This window comes from Leucopleurus acutus (assembly GCF_964270905.1).
Source record: "Leucopleurus acutus genome assembly, chromosome: 18".
Classification (NCBI taxonomy): Eukaryota; Metazoa; Chordata; class Mammalia; order Artiodactyla; family Delphinidae; genus Leucopleurus; species Leucopleurus acutus.
This window is the reverse complement of record NC_139160.1, coordinates 18,104,102-18,129,812: the sequence shown is the minus strand read 5'-3', so window position 1 is coordinate 18,129,812 and position 25,711 is coordinate 18,104,102. Positions and strand designations below refer to the sequence as shown.

At 38.0% G+C, this 25,711-nt stretch overlaps 2 protein-coding genes across 2 annotated transcripts in view; one reads left to right on the top strand and one right to left on the bottom strand.

The window, feature by feature from the left end:
- The window catches only part of CAB39L (calcium binding protein 39 like), a 99,570-nt gene that overhangs the window by 71,187 nt on the left and 2,672 nt on the right, over positions 1-25,711 (bottom strand). Inside the window, exons 2-3 of the mRNA XM_082859166.1 lie at positions 14,217-14,364; positions 13,527-13,602 (exon numbers count right to left, since the gene is read on the bottom strand). The gene's annotated coding sequence lies outside the window, so the exon portion shown is untranslated. The remainder of the gene's footprint in view (positions 1-13,526; positions 13,603-14,216; positions 14,365-25,711) is intronic.
- On the top strand, positions 5,200-5,803 carry LOC309974579 (protein ILRUN-like). Its single transcript, XM_082859242.1, has one exon. The coding sequence runs from the start codon at positions 5,220-5,222 to the stop codon at positions 5,694-5,696; it is 477 nt and encodes a 158-aa protein (XP_082715368.1). The 5' UTR covers positions 5,200-5,219; the 3' UTR covers positions 5,697-5,803.

Below are 25,711 nucleotides of genomic sequence, written 5' to 3'. Positions count from 1 at the left end.
TTTAGGTGACACCCCTGCCTATTGGCTGTATTTCCAAAATGTTAGAGCAATCTCTCAAAGCTGAGACCATCAATCTTTTTCTCACTTTCTAGCACTACTCTGGCCCCCTACTGGTACTGCACTGCAGTGGCAGCTGCAATATTTGGCCCTCAGCAGTAACATCTACTATGCCAGTCCAAGGAATGACTGCCTTGTTTCCCTAATGCCAAGATAAAATATATCTCTACATATATCTATTTAGTAATAAATAAATATAGATATATAGTCTCTGAAGGCCTTTATGTGATAAACTATTCTGAACACTCTTCTCATATCAAGTGCCTAGTTTCACAGTCCATAAAATCTTTGAAATTAGGCAGACCCAGATTTGAATGAAAACAGATTGTACGTAAGTAACATATCTTTAAATTGGAGATAACAGTATATACTCCAGGACTAGTTGTGAGCATCAAGTGAAATAATATACATACATGCCTGACTCAGTTAACTGTTAAATGTTAGACACTGCTCCACTCATAAAAAACAAACAACAACAACAAAAAAACTCTAGCATATATTAAAAGTACATCATCCAACTTGCAGTTGCTCTATCACTACTCCTGAATGGGGCAGATCCACTGGAGGAGTCACAAGCAGTTTGTAGTCAACCTCATTTACGAAACACTTAGTAGATGCAAAGTGCTATAGTAGGTGTTCCAGAAATACTCATAACCCACACACCAACAAGTCATTAACTATGTGTTTAAGGACTTCTAAATTTGTCTTATATATCAACTAGACCAAAAGAATTCCGTTAAAAGAATTTTGAGTGCAGCCTTTTTTTTTTTTTTTTTGGCCACACCACGAGGCCTGTGGGATCTTAGTTCCCTGAGCAGGGACTGAAGCCGGGCCCTCGGCAGTGAAATCACAGAGTCCTGACCACTGGACCGTCAGGGAATTCCCTGAATGCAGCATTTTTAAAAAGCATAGGATAGGAGTACAGAAACCCTGGAGTTTAGTCTAATTTACTCTAAGCAAAAGACAGAGTTGGGGTGGGGGCAAGGGAAACGGGACCCTTAACCATTTGATCTAAGTAAGAAAATTACAAGAAGTCTCAGAGGTTCCAGAAGCGGTGCAGGGATTCCAGAATATTTGTGAATTTGAGATTAATAGTGAATTATCAAGGAGATGCTCTATAACAATGCTTTATTTTACACTCGATTAATCCACATCTTTCATTCTAACAAACATTTTGAGGGTATTTTCTATGTGACACAAAGTAGTTTTCATAATGAACTTCAATTAATACTGTCCATACTTTCAGGGTTGCTACTAGCTTCTATGGTACTTTGGTAAAAGTCAGAAAAAGGGACAGGTGCAGTCAAGCAGACGCATAGATTAACCAGCAGATAGCACCTTCATACAAAGAACAAGTACCCTTTTCACAGGCAGATGCAGCCCTGCACCAGCCTGGTACATAGTTTGATGTGACAGAAGTGGGGATGTGAGCTGGATTTCAGGCCCCACTCACTTCCCTGGCCAGGAGGCTTTGGGCAGTGGACAAGCCATACAACTAAATGCAATGGCCCTGAACACTTGACAATGGCAAGGCTCTGTTACAACTTTCTTATCACTTCAATGTATAGGATTCATTCATCCAACCATCTGAGGGAAATCTGCTCTTTGGGGGTACAGAGTAAAATAAGAAATTCATATTTTATTAGGGGATATAAGACATGTACTAAAAATAAATAGAGTGTAAGGCAAAAAGTTATGAATTACAAATGAAAAGACTAATGAAATACCAAAAAATTCAGAAGAGCCAAAAAAACATACCTTGAGGAATCACAGAAGGTTTCATAGAAAAGGTGCACTGAACTCAGTTTTGAATGATGGGTATGATTTGGTCACATGGAGATAAGAACACAGTATTAGGAAGTACAAGATATAAATAACAAGCAATAATTTAGCTTATCAGAAGCAAATGCTATGTGAATGACACTAAAAAAACTGAAAAAAAAACAGGTTGGGATCAGATTATGAAGAGCTTTAATACTAGGTTAATGAGTTTAACTGTTAATTTGTGGGCAAAAGGGAGCCATGATGTAATCAAACTCTCTTTCATGAATATGAATGTGGCAGTGTGTAAGAAGAATCAAGAAGGCAGAGAGACAGGAGGAGATGAAATTAAAGGCAATTGCACTAGTCTAGGATGGCAATGAAAGTAACTAGGCAGTCTACCTATCAGAGACAATAGGTTTGGCAACTGAATAAATGTAGATGGTAATTGAGAGAAGAGACAATATGATGAGTTTCCATGCCTGTGTGAAAGAGTAGATGGGTAATATTTTCAAAATAAATAAGGACCAACGAAGGAAAAACAAATTTTTGCAAAATAACCAGTTGCTTGATATGTAACAAGTTTGAGGTGCCAGCAAGACTTCTGGATATAGATGCCTACAGAGGCAGTTGAACACATAGCATAGAACTTGGAGAGAAAACAGAGCCAGAGATACATTGGGGGTCACTCATTCTGCCAGTGCAATATGAGAGACCAAAAAGAAAGCCAAGAACAAACCTTTAAGGAACGTCTATAAGTTGTGATAGAAAAAACTGACTAAAGAAACAGTAGTTAGAGAAGGACAGGAGAATCAGAAAAGTATACTATCACTATGAACAAAAAGGAGAACATCAAGAATATGAAGTGTGCAACAATATGGAATACTGTAGAGCAGTGATGAGCATCCTGCCTAAACCTGTAATCTAATTTCTAAGGCCCTCTTTCAATTCTTACAAACCAAAGGTATCAGGGGAAATAGGTATATTCAGAGAACCACTTAGGACAAGGAAAAGGACCTTTAAGAATTCATATTCCCCTAAAATCCTAAAGACATAGGCTGATAGGCCAAAGCCAGGCTGGGATCACCAGAGCATACGGTACTACAGCAAAGCATAAAGCAGGCAGAGGACTCCAAGCCAGTCCTTCTGGGAAATTGGTAATATTCGTTCTGATCCAGGTAGCATGGCTCAACTGACTTGCCTTGAACACTGGATGAGAGGTTGGAGTAGTAGTCCCTGACACACAACAAATATTCCAGGGCAAAATTAGGATTGTAAGAGGTTAGGGATGAGGTAACGGAGGCATGAGCATATATTACTGTTTCCAAGTGTTTTGATAAGGAACAGAAGGAGAGCTTGAAGGACTAATGAAAGGTATTTTTGTTGCTTGCTTGCTTGCTTTTTTTTTTTAAACTCTCAGTAGATTGGGTGGAACAGATATCAGAAAGATGCAAGATAAGAGGATAATTAGTGAGGCAAGAGTCTTAAGCCCACAACGGAATATGGGATCAAGAACATAAGTGGAAAGTTTAACCCCCAAGAAGAATGATATATATCTTTCTAAAATGAAAAAGGAAGAGAAAGTATGAGTAAAATAAACTGTCCAGGTAAAGAGAAATAAAGTTAGAAAGCACATGATTGCTTCCATTTTCTCAGAAAAGAAGAACTCAAGATCATCTGAAGAGAATGAGAGTGGAGTAATAGAATGTGCATTTGAGCAGAGTGAAAATTGATGTTATCAAAAATCATATAGGGACTTCCCTGGTGGCACAGTGGTTAAGAATCCGCCTGCCAATGCAGGGGACATGGGTTCAATCCCTGGTTGGGAAGATCCCACATGTCACGGAACAACTAAACCCATGTGCCACAGCCACTGAGCCTGTGCTCTAGAGCCCAAGAGCCACAACTACTGAAGCCCGCACACCTAGAGCCCGTGTTCTGCAACAAGAGAAGCCACTGCAGTGAGAAGCCTGCACACCACAATGAAGAGTAGCCCCCACTCGCCGCAACTAGAGAAAGCCTGAGCACAGCAACGAAGACTCAACACAGCCAAAAACAAAATAAATTAAATAAATAAATAAATAAAAAGGAAATAAAAAGAATCCTCCTGCCAATGCAGAAAACACGGGTTCAATCCCTGGTCGGGAAGATCCCACATGCTGCTGAGCAACTAAGCCTGTGCACCACAACTACTGAGCCTGCGCTCTAGAGCCTGTGAGCCACAACTACTGAAGCCCGAGCACCTAGAGCCCGTGCTCCGGAACCACAACAAGAGAAGCCACCACAATGAGAAGCCTGCGCACCGCAAATGAAGAGTAGCTCCCGCTCGCTGCAACTAGAGAAAGCCTGCACAGCAATGAAGACCCAACAGAGACAAAAATGAATAAATAAATAATAAGTTAATTTAAAAAAAAAAGAAATGAAAGGGTATCAAAATAAATAATAATTTAAAAAAATCATATAAATGTAGTAAGAAGAAAAGCTAAAGGCTATAACTTGCATACATCAAATTCTAAGCTCAATAGTTACAATTCCACTTACAATTGCAGCACAAACAATAACCAGGTGAAATACATGCTATGGTATTCCTCCAACTTCCCAATTCAAGGAAAAACAAAGAATGAGGTAAGAAAGAAGTCATGGAATCCTCAGATACAATATATCAATACAATATCATCATAACCAACAAAAATGGGCTTAGTGCTATAACCATAGTCAGATGGTAATGACTCTCTTATTTCCCTGCCCTTCTTTGATGGATCTATTTTCTGTTTTTTTCCACAGTTGATACTTGTATGAAAAGTTCTTCCTTGAATCAATTAAGAACACAACATAGCTTTTAATGAAAGAACAACTCTCATCCTATCAAGAACTGACACATGTTCGTTCTCTTTTTATAAAGTACGTCATCTTCCAATTTTCTGAGTTTTTACAAACTTTCACTTTGCTACAAATTATTGAAATCAGAGCTATACAAAAAATTTTATGTTGGAAAATCATATTATTTCTGTTACAACTCTTTAAAAGTACAATTTGTAAGCTGGTGCTTTAGAACCAGGAAGGAAAACAGGATCTAAAAAGAACACAGAAAGGACAAAGAGAGAATTAGGTTGAATAAAGGGACAGAAGACCTTGAGTTATAAATTATTCAGTTTAAAATGTCCTGGGAGGGAGAAGCGAGAGGAGGCGTTGGCGGCGGCACTAGGGGGGCGCGGGGGTGGGGTGGGGTGCGAGAGTGAGTGAGCGGCTGAGTGAGTTTATCCCTGTGGTTGGTGAGAGGCCCGGGGCCTACCTCCGAGGAGCGGGGTCGCAGCGCCAGCTAGCAATGGGCCCCTCCCTGGCCCCGGCCCGGCGTCGGCTCAGTTGTGAGGAGGAGGGGAAGCGAGTGTCCGGCCCCAGTCATGGAGGGCATGGACGTGAACCTGGACCCCGAGCTGATGCAGAAGTTCAGCTGCCTGGGCACCACCGACAAGGACGTGCTCATCTCTGAGTTCCAGCGGTTGCTCGGCTTCCAGCTCAACCCGGCCGTCTGCGCCCTCTTCCTGGACATGACCAACTGGAACCTACAAGCAGCAATTGGCGCCTATTATGACTTTGAGAGCCCAAACATCAGTGTGCCCTCTATGTCGTTTGTTGAAGATGTCACCATAGGAGAAGGGGAGTTGATACCTCCTGATACTCAATTTATAAAAACATGGCGGATCCAAAATTCTGGGGCAGAGGCCTGGCCTCCAGGGGTTTGTCTTAAATATGTCAGGGAAGACCAATTTGGACATGTGAACATGGTAATGGTGAGATCGCTAGAGCCCCAAGTGATTGCAGATGTCAGCGTCCAGATGTGCAGGCCCAGCAGAGCAGGAATGTATCAGAGACAGTGACAGATGTGCACTGCTACAGGACTCTACTATGTAGATGTCATCTGGGTCATTCTCAGTGTGGAGGTGGGTGGACTTTTAGGAGTAACACAGCAGCTGTCATCTTTTGAAACGGAGTTCAACACACAGCCACATCACAGGGTAGAAGAAACTTCAACCCGTTTGCCTCTCCCCAAAAGAACCAACAATCAGATGAAAACAACTTAAAAGACCCCGGGGGTTCCAGGTTCGACTCGATCAGCAAAAACACATAGTCTCCCGCTCCTGACCAAACCGAGCAAGATGAGAATAGACTCTCACAGAACTCTGTAAATCTCTCCCCCAGCAGTCACGCAAACAACTTATCAGTAGTGACTTACAGTAAGGAATCTCCTCTACCCTAGGAGATGGCCATGAGAGAGCTCTGTCTGCCAGCATCTCACCTGGATTCTAGCACACTTGCTATTACATGAGATCTTGGGGGCTAGAATTTCAAATAGCGAATAGCCTTTTCTGAAGTCTTTAATGAAAGGAAAGTCAAACTCAACCAACATCCTTCATCTCATTGTAGGACTTTAAATAATATGTTTTCATTCACAAAAAAATAATAATAAAATAAAATGTCACGGGAAACTAGTCTCAAAGTATCTCTTTCTACATTTTGAAGATTGTTGATAATGGAAAGTACTTTTTGACAAGATATTTAATTTTCAGACTCAAACAAAGACATTGACAGCAAACAACACATAGAATTATAATAAAACATATTCACTGAATGGAAAAATCTCTATGGAATTAGTTCAGTAACTACAGTTGGATTTCATTATCTTTATAAAACACATTTTACCATAAATCTGAAGACTTATAAAACATGATCTAGAATAGGAGAAATGATTATAATCTATTAATAACTACTGACCACAGAAAAATACCTTTAATAAATGCAAACACAGAATGGTATCTCGTTTTACAAATAAAATACGAACTAGTGTACTTTTCTTGCTATATTAATTCTTTAAAAATATATCTTTTAGGGCTTCCCTGGTGGCGCAGTGGTTGAGAGTCTGCCTGCAGATGCAGGGGACACGGGTTCGTGCCCTGGTCCGGGAGTATCCCACATGCCACGGAGCGGCTGGGCCCGTGAGCCATGGCCGCTAAGCCTGCGCGTTCGGAGCCTGTGCTCCGCAACGGGAGGGAGAGGCCACAATAGTAAGAGGCCCGCGTACCGCAAAAAAAAAAAAAAAAAAAAAAAAATTTATATATATATTATATCTTTTAGCCTTTTGATTTCAAAATAAATGCTCACTGTAAAAAAAAAAACAACGAACTTTTTATTTTATATGCTTCTCTATTGTTTGAAAATCCCCTCCCTTCCTCTTCTCTAATTACACTCCCCAAGGTTAACTACTAATAATAGTTTAGTTTTATTCTTCCTGACATTTGTTTCCAGGCAAACACAGACAGACATACATGTTGTTCGAGTATACACACAACTTTTAAAACATGGGATCATACCACACATACTGTTTTATAAGTTATTTGTTTTTCTTAATAGTAGATCCTGGATTTCTTTACATGCCAGATTTGATAGATAAACTTCATTCTTTGGGCCTCTCACCGTTGTGGCCTCTCCTGTTGCAGAGCACAGGCTCCGGACGTGCAGGCTCAGTGGCCATGGCTCACGGGCCCAGCCGCTCCGCGGCATGTGGGATCTTCCCGGACCAGGACACGAACCCGTGTCCCCTGCATTGGCAGGTGGACTCTCAACCACTGCGCCACCAGGGAAGCCCCAAAACTTCTTCTTTTTAAAGAGCTGCATAGTGTTCCTTAATATTGGTGTACCAATTTTGTTAACCACTTCTCTACATGTAGATATTACAGTAGCTGCTGCTCCCCCGCCCCTTCTATCTTATAATCTATTTTTAACTTATTCACTGATAATACAAGTATAAATTAGGATTTAAAATTATGATGCCAGTTCTCCTTTGAAAGAAGCTGTATTGTGGTCATCTAATAGTAATAAACTTTTTTTTACTTTAAATAAAGATTTTGGCCTTTCATCACTGATAATCATATACATTGTTTTCCATGCAGTGTTATCAATAACTCTGAAAATTTTCACATATAACTGATTTTCAAATTAACTACACATTATAGCCTAATTCTCCACTATCACTCAATTACATGTAACAACTCTTTATTGGTGTTTCTACAAGCCTACTGTAGTACGGCATTGTCTAAGGAATTAAAAATAAGTCTTTCACAAAGGACTTGCCTTCAGGGAGCTTACAACTTTTGGGGAAAAAAACTTATTTACGTATATGAAACAATTACACCAGAATATAAAGACTGGAGAAAATGTAAAGGGAAGAAAAAATAACCAAGGGACCAAGTATTATAAGGTACAATATAGAGATTACCTAGTGAGGAGAGAAAAGATAAAGAACTAATGGAAGAAATGGGAATTTAGATGCACTTTGGAAAAGTACTAGGATCTGAATAGGGAGATAGAAAAGAGGGGAAGATACTCCCGGCAAGGGAAAATGTTTTAGGAAAATCTTGAAGACTGGCATGAAAAAAGAAAGGGGAAACAGTAGGAAAGGGGAAAGAAAGAGAACTAGGAAAAAGGGAGAAAAGAAAATCATGGTTAAGACAGAAGCATACAGGAAAAAGTTTCTGAGATGGAGTGGTGGGCAGGGAGGGTTGTTTGTTGCTTAGGCACATATATTTACTGTCAGAGGAAGAAGCCTGGGGAGAGGTAAAACTAAAAGATCCTAGTGGGAAAAGAAGTCAGTGGTAAAGGAAAGAGTGAAGAGAACAGTGAGACACAGAGATATCTCCTAGAGGGAAGAAGTAACCCAAATGGTAGCTGCTCCCTAAACACTTGGCCAAATGTTTTAGTCGCATATCAACCAACATTTAGCATTCAGCCCCTTCACTGGCTCTGCAAGAAATCCAGGTACACCAAGGATTTCCTAATTTCCATACGTTTTTATTTGTGGGGTCACAGTGAGAGTCACATTACACAATATACAGCATTTCACTTGGAAAGTCTCATCTAACATCTCTCGAGGGTTCCCATTCCCCTCCTGCCAGGTTTTCCCTGTACCTTTCACTTTTTTCTTTCCATTATTTCTGTCCCAGGTTCTACTTCCAAATCTGTGTACGTAACTCATCCTGAACCTTAACAAAACAGGCCCTTCCAATGGACACAACACACCTCTTTAAAAAGCAATTTAAGGGGCTTCCCTGGTGGCGCAGTGGTTGGGAGTCCGCCTGCCGATGCAGGGGACATGGGTTCGTGCCCCGGTCCAGGAGGATCCCATGTGCTGCGGAGCGGCTGGGCCCGTGGGCCATGGCCGCTGAGCCTGCGCGTCCGGAGCCTGTGCTCTGCAGCGGGAGAGGCCACAGCAGTGAGAGGCCCATGTACCGCAAAAAAAAAAAAAAAAAAACAATTTAACAATCATCTTCTCACACTTGAACAAGCCCCTTGTAGACTCAATATTCATCACAAATTAATTATCAAGGCATTTCTTCCAAACAAATTCAGCATTTTCTGCAAAAAAAAAAAATTCTTGTGCCAACTACTAAAAGAACGACAATTTCTCCATCTCAATACAAAATCAAAAATACAGATGAAAAGTTTTCACCTTAGTAAAAGAAGCATAACTGTTATAAGAAACAGAACCAATCTTCCTAAGAAATAGAAGAAAGATTTTTTAAAATATAAACTATCATTGGCAAGAATGTGGTGAGACAAAATCTCATATGCTGCTGTGTAGAATAAAATCACTAAGAATATATCTAGAAAACAATTTATCAGAATATTCATGCTCTTTAACAGACTATTTCTACTAACAGAAAGCTATCCTGAGAAAATAATCAGAGATATGGCCAGATAGTCAACGATGTTATCGTAATGTTATTTATAATAGGAAAGCCTAGAATGTTTACAAAAAGAAATGGCTGAATAAATTATGCTATGCTACCATCTTATAATAAATTTAATAGAGGTGTCAAAATAATATTTTAAAGTGTCATATATTCATATAAGAAAAATATGTTAAATCAAAATAAAAAAATAGAATATGAGTATTTCAAATTCACTTTTATTTTATTTATTTTTTAAATGTGAGCAGTTTATTAGTGTTGCTTTGAAACACTATCCATCCCTTTGATTCACTCATCTGACACAGCTGATTACCCCCTTGGTTTTTTTTTGTTTTTTTAATTTATTTTGGCTGTGCTCGTTCTTTTTTTTTTTAATTAATTAATTTTTTTGGCTGCGTTGGGTCTTCGTTGCTGCACATGGGCTTTCTCTAGTTGTGCTGAGTGGGGGCTACTCTTCTGGCGGTGTGCAGGCTTCTCATTGCGGTGGCTTCTCTTGTTGCGGAGCACGGGCTTTAGGCGTGAGGGCTTCAGTAGCTGTGGCATGTGGGTTCAGTAATTGTGGCACGTGGGCTCTAGAGAGCAGCCTCAGTAGTTGTGGCACATGGGCTTAGTTGCTCCATGGCATGTGGGATCTTCCTGGACCAGGGCTCGAACCCGTGTCCCCTGCAGTAGGAGGGTGGAGTCCTACCCACTGGACCACCAGGGAAGTCCCTCAAATTCACTTTTAAATTATATATATACACACAACTATTTGTGTGTCCATACACACATATAATTTTACATAGATAAAATTAGAAGGAAGTACAATGAAATTTTAGAAGTAATTTTCTTTGGGTGTTAGGATTGATTACTTTTTCTTCTTTTATTCTTTTCTGTAATGATCACAAGCGAGATGAGGAAGGGAATGTCGTCATTTGCAAAGCATAGCAATAAGACACACATGCTGTGCCGCTATTGTGGCTCTAAGGCCTACCACCGACATAAGTCAATCTGTGGCAAATGTGGCTACCCTCCCAAGTGCAAGAGAAAGTATAACTGGAGTGCCAAGGTTAAAAGATGAAATGCCACTGGCACTGGTTGAATAAAGCACCTAAAAATTGTATACAGTAGATTCAGGCATGAATTCCCTGAAGAACATCACCTAATCCCAAAAGAGCAGCTGTTGTAGCATCCAATTCATCCTTAAGGGTTTCAATAATTAGTCACTCAACAAATGTTTAAAAAGAAAAAGATCAAGTTTTCAACCATAGCATTCATAAGTGGAAAAAAATGTTTCTTTTTTTTTAAAAGCAGCAGCTACGTTTCTCTATAAACAGGCATTTTTAATTTTTTTGACACAAGAAATAGGCATTTTTTTAAAAATGTAGGCTCTGATATATATAATGTATACACTCTACACTGTTGTATTCTATGACTATGGTGAACTCTGCATACCCCTGAGTTTCCATTATAACCCCATGTTGAGGAAAGTTATGAGTGAAAAGGAAAGGAATAAGTTTGCTGTTGTCCTGATTTTTAGTCCGTAAGTGACAACTTTAATGACACTAGAACATAAGCCAATGTGAAGGAAGGGAACTTTTGTGTTTTGTTCACTGCTTTATCCTCAGCAAATATTTGTGAATAAATCTCCAATTGATTTTTTTAAATTATGAATCACATTCCTGTTCTACTATATTCTTTGTCTTGAATAAAAAAGTAAGGGCTTCCCTGGTGGCGCAGTGGTTGGGAGTCCGCCTGCCGATGCAGGCGACACGGGTTCATGCCCCGGTCCGGGAAGATCCCACATGGCGCGGAGCGGCTCGGCCCGTGAGCCATGGCCGCTGAGCCTGCGCGTCCGGAGCCTGTGCTCCGCAACGGGAGAGGCCACAACAGTGAGAGGCCCGCGTACCGCAAAAAAAAAAAAAGTAAGACAAAGAGGAAGTGCTGACTTTTAAGTGATGAGTTGGGGAACCCATTAAAAACAAATTAGTTCTGGTTTTGTTTTTTTATTCCTGCCCGTACAAAGGGGATGATGCTTTCTCTCTAGAGAAGCTCATCTTAGGTTACTCTGAAGTGTTCTACTTTAGTACTAACTTTCTTCATAAATTGTATCCTGCTACTCTGATTAAATCATCTCGCCATCTCTTTTATTTTTCCTATATTTTTTTTCTCTGTGTATGGCCTTCCATGCACAGTTGACCCTTGAACAACTTGAGGTTTAGGGGTACCAACCACCAACAGTCAAAAATCTATGTTTAACTTTACAATCAGCTTTCCATAACTGCGGTAACCACATCTGTGGATTCAACCAATTGCAGATCATGTAGTACTCAAGTACGTATTTACTGAAAAAAATTCACACATAAGTGGACCCGTGCAGTTCAAACCTGTGTTGCTCAAGGGTCAACTATAGTTTCTTACTCTTTTTAACTGTGCCTTATATGCTGGTTTAACATATTATTTAATTTTTAAGTTCTATTATGGGATTTTTCATTTCTGATATTCTAATTCATTCTTATTTTAATGTGCCTTGTCATTTTTATAGTCTATTACTCTTTATTTATGTTTTAGAATCCCTCTTTTTTTAAACATCTTTATTGGAGTATAATTGCTTTACAATGGTGTGTTAGTTTAGGCTGTATAACAAAGTGAATCAGCTATACATATACATATATCCCCATATCTCCTCCCTCTTGTGTCTCCCTCCCACCCTCTCTATCCCACTCCTCTAGGTGGTCACAAAGCACCAAGCTGGGGACTTCCCTGGTGGCGCAGTGATTAAGAATCCGCCTGCCAATGCAGGGTACACGGGTTTGAGCTCTGGTCCAGGAGGATCCCACATGCCGCAGAGCAACTAAGCCTGTGTGCCACAACTACTGAAGCCTGCACGCCTAGAGCCCGTGCTCCACAACGAGAGAAGTCACTGCAATGAGAAGCCTGCACACTGCAACAAAGAGTAGCCCCCACTCACTGCAACTAGGGAAAGCCCGCGCACAGCAACGGAGACCCAATGCAGCCAATAAATAAATGAATAAATTTATTTAAAAAAAAAAAAAGCACCGAGCTGATCTCCCTGTGCTATGTGGCTGCTTCCCACTAGCTATCTATTTTACATTTGGTTAGAATCCCTCTTTTATTTATTAAATATATTTATCTTATGTATTGGATATTTCTAATAGCTGAAATATCTGTAGATCTGTTTCAGTTGTGATTTCTGCTGACTCTTGCTCATAGTGTTTTGATTTTTTCCCCTTGTATGTTTTGTGGTTTTTTTTTAAAAAAATGAGTTTATTTGTTAGAATTTTAACTATGATTATTTGATAACTAGGTTGATAATTCCTTCCATGGAGGATTTGTGATTGTTTCTGGCAGGTACTGAAGAGTGTTACAGACCCAAGCCTATTTTAAATTAAAACTCTCAATTTGTAGAGTTTAAGGATCATGAAAATAGTATAAAATAAGGCATCAAATCCAAGTGAATATAAGCAGGAATTATTCAGGAAGATTTTTAACTCCACCCAGAGCTGTATGACTCTCCAGGATGGTCTCTGATAGGCCCCCTTCACTTTGCAGAATGCAGGGAATTTTCCTCCGTCTCCATTCTTCTCCATGCACAAGTTTCTATGCCAAAAGAAACTGATGGATGCCCTCAAAGTATTCAGTGATTTCAGCACTCGTTTACCTCACAGAATATACTTGCTTGGTTTCTAGCCCCAGAAAGTTTCCCTTATTTTCTTATAGGTTCATCCATTCATTTTAAAGGATTTGTAAAATACTGAATCTAGTATTTTACATATTTGGTGGATGTCTTGTCTATCATACTACCAGAAATGGAAGTCTATTTAATACTCTTACAATTGCTTTGTAAAATTTAAATCAGGATATAATAATTACTCCTGTAAATTTTATTTTAGTGTGTTAACTGTAGTCTATAAGTCTGCCAAGGGTACTTATAATCTTGACTGAGTTATTATATTAGCTTACCTTAGAAGTTGTGTATCATCTGCAAATTTTCTTCAACTTTCTCAGCCTTCACCAAAGTCACTGATCAACACAGCTTCTGACAAAAAGAAAAGCTTAAAAATTAATTTAAAAAATCTTTATAGAAATTTCAACGTTTTCCTTATTATCATGTACATAGAATTATAAATTGAATTTCCATCAGAATCATATAAAAATGAATCAAATTAAAATACGAATATCTCCCTACCCCAATTAGTTCAAGTGGCAGACTTTTTAAAAATTAGTACTGAACCAAATAAAAATATTTCATCATTAGGGAAAACCAGTATAAATGTGAAGGGGTGGCTTAGATGAGGGGAACTCTAGCACCACTGAAATCTCTATCAGCCCTAACCTTCCACAGGAGGAAACCACCTTATCTAAACTAGTATCTTAAAGGCCAATACAAAAAGGTTGTGCAAAGCTTAGAAGAGCTTTAAAGTGTCAAGAAGGGAAGCTTTGAAAGGTTTTTTGCTTTTGACAGCATCATGAAAACCCATGCCTGCTAGATTTTTTTTCTGCTTTGCCATAATTTTAGTTCACATCTGTCACTAATTTCAGTCATCAATGGCAACTTTTATAAAATTTCTATCTCCAACATCAGTATGAGGGCGTGTATGTGTGCATGTGTGTATGCTTACATTTTCCCATTAGAAATAAGAGAAAACTTACACTCTCTCCTTTAATACAATGCTCTTGCATGAAGAACGTACAAACAACTGACTTTGGGTCTGCATCTTTATTTTCTGAGCAGCAACTACTGGTTTAAACAGAACATTTAGCTCTGGATGTTCTTTCTTCTCAATATTTGATGTATATCCTGCAATAATGTAGTAGAAAAAACACAGGCTTTGGAATCACATAGATCTGGGTTTAAATCTCAACATCCCTCTTAGGAAAATAATATCACAGGTCTCAACGGGTAGCTGCACGAGCCAAATTATATAGCATATATATAGTGCCCAGCACAAAGCCTGCTACGTAACCTGTACTCTGTTATGTTAGCTGTCCTTCTGTGTAATTTTGTACTTCATTTCCACTTTGCTCAATCTATCAAAGGACTTTCCAGACTAAATTTTCTAAGTCATAGCCCTGATAAACTACTGTGGTTTTGTTCAACAATTAACATTTTGCAACACTTATTTTACCCAACAATAGACATAAAATACTTTAAAAATAGCTTTAAAATACTTTAAAAAATACTTTAAAATACTTTAAAAATCGGCTTCCCTGGTGGTGCAGTGGTTGAGCGTCCCCCTGCCGATGCAGGGAACACGGGTTCGTGCCCGGGTCTGGGAAGATCCCACATGCCGCGGAGCGTCTTAGGCCCGTGAGCCATGGCTGCTGAGCCTGCGCGTCCGGAGCCTGTGCTCCGCAACCGGAGAGGCCACAACAGTGAGAGGTCCGCGTACCGCAAAAAAAAAAAAAAAAAAGCAATACAACAATTATACTACTGAATATACCCCGCTAAGAAGATACAGTTATCCCTTGGTATCCATGGGGGATTGGTTCCAGCTCCATCCCCCCATGGATACCAAAATCCACGGATGCTTAAGTTCCTTATATAAAATGGCATAGGGTTTGCATATATCCTATGCACATTGCACATATACTTTAAATCATCTCTAGATTACTTATAATACCTAATACAATGTACATGATATATAGTTGCCAGTAAGGGGTAAATTCAAGTTCTGCTTTTTGGAACTTTCTGGATTTTTTTTCCCTGAATATTCTCGATCCATGGTTGGTTGACTCTGCAGATGGAGAAACTGAAGATACAGAGGGCCAATGTACAGTCCAAAATCTATGTTCTAAAGTCACTAAAATTGTTGCTTTTCTTGTGTGGCTATGTCACCAAACTTCTATATAGTTATGTAAATTTATTTCCTTTGTAGATTTTTCTTCTCTTTCTACCTTTTTACTTAATTTAATTTTTGAATATGTAAACATACATGATTCTAAGATTGAAACCATGTAAACAGGTTATAATTAGAGAACTCTATCATTGGCACCTTTCCCATTCCTTCCTTCTACATATTTAATAGATTACTCTTCAGTGTCTTTGTTTTTTCCACTTTGTAATATATTCTGCAGATCACCCGATATTGGTACATGGAGACTTTCTACATTCTCCTTATGCCTTCTAGTGAAAAGGGTGACTTGGAAGGGACACCATCAACCTGAAGATTATTCCATTGTTGCATGTACTTTAATCAGTTCCCTATTAATGGGCATTTTGGTTATTTCCAATCTTTCGCTAATACAAGTAATTCTGTTGTGACTAAATTGATACAAATGCCAGTTTATATTTTATGCCTGTGTGTCCTTAGAACAGATTCCTATGTCTGGGTCAAAAGACACACGCATATGTGATTCTGCCAGATACTACTTAATTCCCTCCTGGGCTTTGTGCTTTTGTATCCCCACCAGAAATGCATCAAAGTGCCTGTTTCCCCACAGTCCATAGAATATTTTATATAACTACAGATTTTGGTGAGAAAGGCTTTAGTGTAGTTGTGGTTTTTAGAATAGGTTTCATTTGTATTTCTCTTTGTATGACTGAAGTTGAACATCTTTTATATGTTTTGTCATCTGCATTTTTTTCCATGAAATCTATTTTCATATCTTTGGCCTATTTTTCTACCAGGTTGATGGTAATTTGCCTTGATTTTTGGAGGTTATTTTCATTAAGGAAATGAGCTCTTTGTGCTGTATATTCAAATATTTCTTCCCAGTTTGTCACTTGTCATTTGACTTTGTTCATGGCATTTTTCACCATGTAAATATTTTTTTAATATAGTGGAATTTATCATAGTTTTAATTTTCTTCTGAGATTGAGTCATAGTTATAAAATCCTTGGCTTACAATTTCATAGACTTTAAATTTGTTCCATGCCTATTTTGCTTTGTATGTTGCCATTGAGAAGTTTGTTGCTAAACTCTTCTTTCTGCCTGGAAGCCCAGAGGTACTTTTCATTATCTTCAAAGTCCAATAGTTTTATTAGGACATGACTTAGTGTTGACTACTTGGGATCAATTTTCCCAGTACACAAGGAGCATTTTCAATACATAGATTTAAATCTTCTGTTACTTCCAGAATGTTTTCATGGATTTAAGTTTAAATATTGCCTCAGCTACTGTTTTTTTCTTCTTAGGAACTCTAATTTTACATATAATCTATATAAATCATTTTCTGACTTTTTACCTTTCTTCATTTAATTTTCATTCTTTTGGCTGTCTTCATATTTTTTCTCAATGCCCCTTATATTCTTTCCATTAGGTATCTTGGACTTCAGCTTCATTTTAAAAGATGATTATTTTTTGTCTTCATTTCGTTTCCTGAGTTCAGTAAATTCACCTTCCATTTCTTCCCTTCTTTTTTTGTCTTGGGGTTCTGAATTTGAGACTTTATCTCTGCAAATGCTTGTTTAAGGGTATTTCAGTTAGGAGTATTTAATTTAGGTAGTTTTTTTTAGCTCTTTAGTTGAGTAAGCTTTGGGGGAGACTTTCCATCAGCTGAAATATTTTGATTCTCATTTTATTTTTTCTACTTATAGTAACCTTATATGGGTGTTGCCTGCCATTTTCTGTTCATTTTGAAGGGTTTCAATTTTCTTAAACTAATTAACAACGGTACATAGACAGGAGTGAGGGATTTGGAAGAAATACTGGATTTTTTTAGTTCAACAGCACCTTCTGTTGGTTTAATAAAGTACAGACTTTAAAAAATCAGTGACTCCTTTTTGGGTGAAAAAGGGTTCATCTATCTTCTACTCTGTTTCACCAAGATCCTTAATTTCTACTACCTCTTCATTCTCTTTACCACCAAGCCTCCAGGTAAATGGTGACCCTTCCAAGTCATTCTGTTGCCAGAAGCAATACCTTTCTGAGATGGCCTCTTTGATCCTGTGTACTTTCAAGTCCCTTTTGTCTAAGGAGTCTTAAACCTTAGTATTTCCCTCCTTAGGGTGGGGTTTTCTCTTTTTGGAGTTATTTTACTTGCATTCTACTGACACCAGTTCCTGCTTCCTTTTTGTCTGTTCTGAAGTCTCAACCTCACTTGTCACCTCAGCATGGGGTCCAGAGCTGAGTCTGCTCATTTCAGTTTATCTGCCTACATAACCATAATTTGAAATTACATTAGTTAGGCAAGGGTGGTGGTGATATACTTTGCTCTCCTTACAGATCTGTATGTTTTTTTTAAAAATAAATTTATTTATTTATTTATTTTTGGCTGCATTGGGTCTTCGTTGCTGCGTGCGCTTTCTCTAGTTGCAGCAAGTGGGGGCTACTCTTCGTTGCGGTGTGTGGGCTTCTCACTGCGGTGGCTTCTCTTGTTGTAGAGCACGGGCTCTAGGCGTAAGGGCTTCAGTAGTTGTGGCTCACAGGCTCTAGGGCGCAGGCTCAGTAGTTGTGGCACATGGTCTTAGTTGCTCCTCGGCATGTGGGATCTTCCTGGACCAGGGCTCAAACCCGTGTCCCCAGCATTGGCAGGTGGATTCTTAACCACTGCACCAGCGGGGAAGCCCTGTATGGTTTTTTAAAAGGATGTATGGAGAGATTTGGATTTAGACAGTTGCCACCATCCTACAGAAAACTTGACCCAGGTTTAATTTTAAAATTTTTAAATTATTTTCTAGTCTTATTACATGTGGTCAAAATTTTGACTTTTTATATTTTGGAACTGATATATTCTTTGTGGTCTAATACATAATAGATTTTTATAACTGTCCTATGTGCATTTGAGAAGACATATTCTCTATTAATGGATTCAGACTTTGATACAAATCTGTAAGATCTACCTTACTGATTATGTATAATAATGACTAATTTTCTTGGTCCACTTAACCTGACATTTTGAGAGAGGTGTGTTAAAGTCGTCTATTATTAGCAGGTTTCTATTCCTTTTTACATCTAGTGGTTTTTACTTTATGAAAACTATTGATGTGTCATTTGGTAAATAGATATTTTAAAAAATCTTCATTGTAAATATAACCGTTAGCTTTATATGGGCTATTTTATAGTATCCTTCATCTTAATGCTTTTTGAACTAAACTCTGCTTGTCTGATACCAAGATGATGAACCTTGCTTTTTTTAAAATTTGCATTTTTCTGATATGTTTTCACTCTTCCCTCTATTATTGTTATTTTAAAATTATCCTTCATTTCTTATGAACTCCTTTTATTATTCATACTTTTTACACCTGTATCTTTTGCATACAGCGATCATTAAGTTGAGCCCATATACATTTATTAATACACCTGATATATTTAGTGTTGTGATAATGATTCATGTTCTATTCATTTTGTGTGTGTGTACAGATAAGTACGTATAGAAAATAAATACATATAGAAAATGTGTGCATATCATTACATAGTTCTCTTTGCTCTTTTTAGGGTAGGTATTTCTTTTAGTATTTAGGAAAGTTTTTGTTATTGGGGTTAACTCTATAGTAATATCTTTATACAATACTCTTCATTCCCCTCCCCTCTTTTTAAGATACTGTTCCCTGCGATTAGCAGTAACAAAATTAGTAACTTCCTCTTCTCCCCCACCATCTAGTTTTGATCACGGGTATTACTTTTATTAGCGTTTTATCTTACACATCTAAGTATACATACTTATTTATAGTATTTTATGTCCATCAGTCAGCTTCAAGTGCTATCCTTTTCCTTACAGCTAATTCCTATGAGGCAAACAACCACTTAATTCTACTTTTCACTTATACTCCCCTTCCCCCCTCCCTTTTTCTGTGGGCTATGCTATTTCTACATCATCAGATTATACAACATTTACATACCATTCTACCACAATTATTCCCATCTTACAATCTTAGTGCTACACAAGATATACTCAGTGCTTACCACCTGACCTCATGTCAAAGATTCTCCAGTCATTTCCTGGTTGTCTGAAATTTGTTCTCTAGTATATTCTTCAAGAAAGATTCATAGGAACAATATTCTTTGAGTTGTTTCATGTTCATATATGCTTGTTAATGGCCTGAATTCTTGAAGTATAATTTGGTGAGATATGGAATATTTATTTCCTTGAATATTTAAAAAATGTTGCTTTGTTATTATCTGGCATGAAATGTTGCTGCTAAAAAAATCTAATCCAGGGCTTCCCTGGTGGCGCAGTGGTTAAGAATCTGCCTGCCAATGCAGGGGACACAGGTTTGAGCCCGGGTCCAGGAAGATCCCACATGCCGCGGAGCAACTAAGCCCGTAAGCCACAACTACTGAGTCCATGTGCTGCGTCTACTGAAGCCTGTGCACTTAGAGCCTCTGCTCCGCAACAAGAGAAGCCACCACAATGAGAAGCCCGCACACTGCAACGAAGAGTAGCCCCCGCTCACTGCAACTAGAGAAAGCCTGCGCACAGCAATGAAGACCCAACACAGCCAAAAATAATAAATAAATAAAAATAAATAAATTTTTATATTAAAAAAATCTAATCCAGTCTAATTTTCTTTCCAGGTTTACTTGGTCTTTTTTCCATGGGTGCAGAAAGATTTTTTTTCTTTATTTTTAAAATCTAACAGTTCTACAAGAATCCTTCTGTGTTAACTGACTGTTCTGGGTTGAATTCCCCAGATGCACAGTGTGTCTTTCAATGTATATAGACTTAAACCTTCTTTAAAGTTTTCCTGAATTATAGTTCTAATAGTTGTTCTGTTCCACTGCATTGGTTTACAATTTTTTTATCATGGTAAAATAAACAACATAAACAACAATAATAAACAACAAAATAAACAATATAAAACGTACCATTTTTAAGTATACAATCCAGTGGCATTAAGTATATTCACAATACACTTGTTAATGTTACATAACCATCACCTCTATGCTTTGGTTTAACAAAACCAAATACATTCCTAATACACTTATTTTGGCTCTCTTTGTCTTGTCACTTTCTTTTCTTTAAAAAAATATTTATTTATTTATTTGGCTGCGCCAGCTCTTAGGCACAGCACATTGGATCTTCGTGGGATCTTTGTTGTGCCATGCGGGATCTTTAGTTGAGGCACGCAAGATCTAGCTCCCTGACCAGGGATCGAACCCAGGCCCTCTGCATTGGGAGTGTGGAGTCTTAACCACTGGACCACCAGGGAAGTCCCTGTCTTGTCACTTTCTTTTGGCCCCTTTTAAAAAAACTTTATCTGTTTGATTTTCTTCAATTTTCTCTTATCTACTCTTTATTTCTCTTATTGTGCTTTCTATGATGTATATTCACTCTTGTGTTCTTTCTAATTTAATCATCATTAGAAATATCCTTTTTTCTAATTCTTTCTGGAGTTCTGCCAGCTCTCATTTCACATCCTTCTATATAGCTTATTCACCTCATCTCTGAGCTCCTTTTATTTCTGATTTGTGTGGTTCCTTCAAAGGTTTCATCTTTCCCTTAATTTCTCTTTGCTTTATTTTGAAATATTTAATTACCATTTTCATCTGCTCTTTGGCCACTTTTTTTCTGGTGTGTTTTGATTATATGATGCAATGCTCCATGGCTCATTTGGTTTTTTTTCTTATGATAACTTAGTATGTAATTATCTCATAGTCCCTTTTCCAATATACTTATATGTTATCCTAGACTAAGAGGTTCGTTCCTGTGTCACATTGTACGGACATACTTCGGTTTTTAAAAATCCATTCCCCAGTTGAGATATCTGGGTTGTTTCCAGTTTTTGGTGATTACAAATACAACTGCTATAAATATTTGCAGAGGGGAGACTACAGGTTTTCATTTCACTTTTCATAAGAAAAGCATACAGCAGTTGTGGGGGAAATGCAAATTAAAATCATAATAAGATGTCACTTCATATCTCATTATAATGGCTAAAAGTAAAAAAAAAACTGATAATTCCAAATGCTGGCAAGAGAGAGAAGCTAATGGAGCTCTCAAATCTTGCTGGAAAATTTCAATCTAGGAGTGGGATTGCTAGGTCATATAATAAAGGTATGTTGGATTTTATAAGAAACTGTCAGTCTTCCAAATGGCTATAGTATTTGCATTCCCACTGGCAAGATTTGAGTCCTGTTGCTTTGTATCCTTGCCATCACTGTGTTCTCTTCTTTTTCTTTTTGTTTTGTTTTTTGCCATTCTAAGAGGTTGTATAGTGGAATCTCACTGCATTTCCTCAATTACTATTCTATACTTTTCTCATGTAACAAAAATAATGATCATTTTTCTATGTCATTAAATAGCCTGTATCACTAAATACCCTTTGAAAACAATCCTTTTAAAAGGTTGAAATATAGCCTATTGTGATGGGTGTGCCGTAATTTATAAAACCATTCTTCCACCATTAGGTAATTTTTATTTCCAATTTTTCACAAGTACAAAATTACATTGTGATCAAAAAGTTTTGACTCCATCTCCATTTTCACAGAAGCTTCCTAGAAAGGGTCAAAGAGTATACATATTTATGTCTCTGATGCATTCCAACAAATTGCTTTAAGTATTTATTTCTTTAATTACAAGTTAAATACTTTTCATGGAAGCTGTTTGTACTTGTACTTTTGTCACCATGAGTCCATGTCCTTTGCTCATTTTCTGTCGGGTACTGATGTTTTTATATGTTGATTTGTAAGAAATGAATACACTTGCCAAAAGTATAGACCACACTTCACATGTAAAGCAATATAGGCCTACCTTTGACCTCCCCACTCAATTCTTTATTCTATTTGAAAAATGAAATATACTTCAAATGAACAAACATTTATCGAATATCAACTACATACAAACATGTGTTCATCAGACTCAGGAAGTAGTCTTGCCTTCCAGGGAGTTATTTTGTTTCTCACAAGCTTGTAAGAAGCAAGTACCATTGTATAAAATGCACAATTTGAATACAGCATGATTAGAAGAGATTGTGATTGAATGAAACCTATTTATACTTTAAGAGGAAGTTGAGCTAGGCATTGATTACTTTCAAAAGAAAGTAATTTTGGACAATGTAAATCATTTTTACACACAGAGAAAAGGAAAGTACCAGTCCCTAGGTCTGCAAGTGATAGGCCATGAGCACAATATTTGAGGGTCACAGCAACCCACCTTACTTCTCCCAAATGTAACTGAAGGAACCTAACAGAATCATCAAAAGTTCATGAAATCATAACAGAAATGATGAAATTGTTACTTTATTTTGTAAAGATATTAAAAATAACTTTCTAAAACCCAAGGTTGAAAATAAAATCCTACTCCTACTACCACTTGCAAATATTCTGCCCACTCCCCGCCCCCATATATTTTAGCCTTTAAGTTAAAAGCCTGTGGCATATAATGGCAGGAAGTGAAGCAGCCATCTTGGTCCACAAGATGGAGCTGTATGAGGATAGCAGAGCAACAGGTTAGAAAGAGCTTGGGCCCCTGACAACTTTTTCTAGCAAAGCTACCTGGTCAGCTCATACTTTTACACAGGAAAGAAATAAACTTTTTATTTTATTAAAAAAATATTATTTTAGACCACAATTATTTTTCAGTTTCTCCATCACAGAAGCCAAACCTGTATCTTAACTAATACAAATTTCAAGTTAAGGAGTATGGGCTTTGTCAATCATACAATGGCATATAAAATGTTGTTAAGAAAAAGAAAAGGAAGGCCTAAATTAGGGCAGTGGCAGTGAGAGCAGAAAATGAAGAAAGCCATTTTGGAGGCTAAAGCTACAGATTATACAATTGGGCAAAAGGAGAGGTAAGAATTTGAAGTTTTACATCTGAGCCACTCAGAAGATGCTTATCCCATTAATCAAGATAGGAAACATGAAAGAGGAAGAGTAGTATATAAATTGAGTAGATCGAATTGTCCAAAAGGCTGTGAGAAATGTGTGTTAAGTGCTTAAGAGAGCAGAACTTGACTTTAGAATTAGGGCTCATTTGCACAAAAATGATGGTTTAAACAGCAGGAACAAATGAGATTTCAAAGGGAGAAGTCACAGTAAAGGCAAAACTTTAGTGTTTCAGTTCCCCTATCCTTTAAAAAAAACAAAATAGGGCTTCCCTGGTGGCGCAGTGGTTGAGAGTCTGCCTGCCAATGCAGGGGACACATGTTCGTGCCCCGGTCAGGGAAGATCCCACATGCCGCGGAGCAGCTGGGCCCATGGCTAAGCCTGTGCGACCGGAGCTTGTGCTCCACAACGGGAGAGGCCACAACAGTGAGAGGCCCGCGTACCGCAAAAAAAAATAAAAAAATATATATATAATAATTTAAAGTTTACTCCTTTAAGTGAAATATGAATGTCCCATGTGTTTACCTCACAATCATTTTCAGTAGTTAATGTACATTCTCATGATTCAGGCATCCAATCAATTTCATTGATTAGCTGAACACCACAAACTGCAGTAGTCATTTTGATCTTTATATAGGTTTTTTTTGTTTTTCTTTTTTTTTTTAAATTGAAGTATAGGGACTTCCCTGGTGGTCCAGTGGTAAAGAATCCATCTTACAATGCAGGGATGCAGGTTCAATCACTGGTCAGGGAACTAAGATCCCACAGGCTGTGGGGCAACTAAGCCCACGTGCCGCAAACTACAGAGACCACATGCCCTGGAGCCTGCGTGCTACAACTAGAAAGAAGCCTGCACACTGCAAGGAAAGATCCCGCATACCTCAAAGAAGATCCCGTGTGCCGCAACTAAGACCCAATGCAGCCAAAAATAAATTAAATAAATAAATAATAAATCTTCTTAAAAAATAAAAATGAAGTATAGTTGATTTACAATGTTGGGTTAATTTCTACAGAACCACAAAGTGATTCAGTTATACATATATACATTTATTATATTCTTTTCCATTACAGTTTATCTCAGGATATTGACTATAGTTCCCTGTGCTATGCAGTAGGATGATCTTTATATAGTTTTAAGTCATTTTTTATTTTTAGTCACATCATTTAATTTATTCCCATAATGGACCTTATTGGTTGAATACCAGAAAAATAATGGTGAAACACACCAAATTAAGGAGGAATATAGAAATATTTCTGAAAATCTCAAAATGTTCCCCCAAAGTGACATTTGTATGGTCAAAATTATTTACGAGGCCCAGCAAGGTATTTCTGGTACTTCAAAAATAAATTTAAAAAGAGGAATGATTATTATATGCAATTTAGTACGAGGGGAAAACCTATCACATTTTAATTTTTTTTTTAAATAAAGAGGTGCTTGTATTGTTACTTATATGTGGAATCTAAAAAATGAAACAAAGGAACAAATATAACAAAGCAGAAACAGACTCAAAGATACAAAGAACAAACTAGTGGCTACCAAAGGGGAGGGGCGTAGGGGAAGAGGCAAAGTAGGTGAAGGGGATTAAGAGGTACAAGCTACTAGGTATAAAATTAAACAGTTACAAGAATGTAATATACAGCACAGGGAATATGCAACTGAGTCCCCCTAAAACTGAGTTCCTCTGCTGAGTTTATTATTAACCTCTCTATCCAAAACTTTATTCCATTTCTTGTCCCACACCTGTTCCTCTCAAGATAGAAGAATATCAAACTAAAGGGGGTACTGAAATCAAACAGGTCCTGGGGGGGTCCTCCTGTGTACAAAAGCCCCTCCATTTCCCCCATTTTTTTGTTTGTAAAAAATGTCTCTAGTCTTCCAGGCTTTCCCTGAGTTCCAAAGAGCAGGCACAGGCAGTTACTAATTAGGGAAATGAGAGAATGCAGAAACAAAGGAAAAGCAGTTAAACAAGAAAAATAATGGCAGTAATTCGGCAATAAAGCAGAATCCTAGTTCCTCCTCAAGGGATATACATAACAATCTGACAGATATCTTTGTCAGGAACTAAGGCCCCCCACTCACCCAGGTGGAGGACAGTGACTACATTCTCAAGCACTAGACCCCAGACTGGTTGGAACCAGAAGATTGATGATTGAGATTCCTGAAATGTCATCCTGCTACCTCACCACCAAGCAATCAGAAGAAAGTCATGAATCTTGCAGCTCTCACCCCCAAATGTTGCTTTTAAAACTGATCCCCTGAAAACCATCCAGGAGTTTGGGTCTTTTGAGCATGAGCTGCCCATACTCCTTCCTGGGCCCTACAATAAATGGTGTACTTTCCTTCACCATACCCAGTGTCAATAAATAGGCTTTGCTGCATGGCAGGTGACCAGACTCAAGTTTGGTTCAATAACAAATACAGTCAATATTTTATAA

Excerpts from the sequence above, each read along its gene's own strand:
- LOC309974579 (XM_082859242.1), top strand. The coding sequence starts at position 5,220 with ATGGAGGGCATGGACGTGAACCTGGACCCCGAGCTGATGCAGAAGTTC.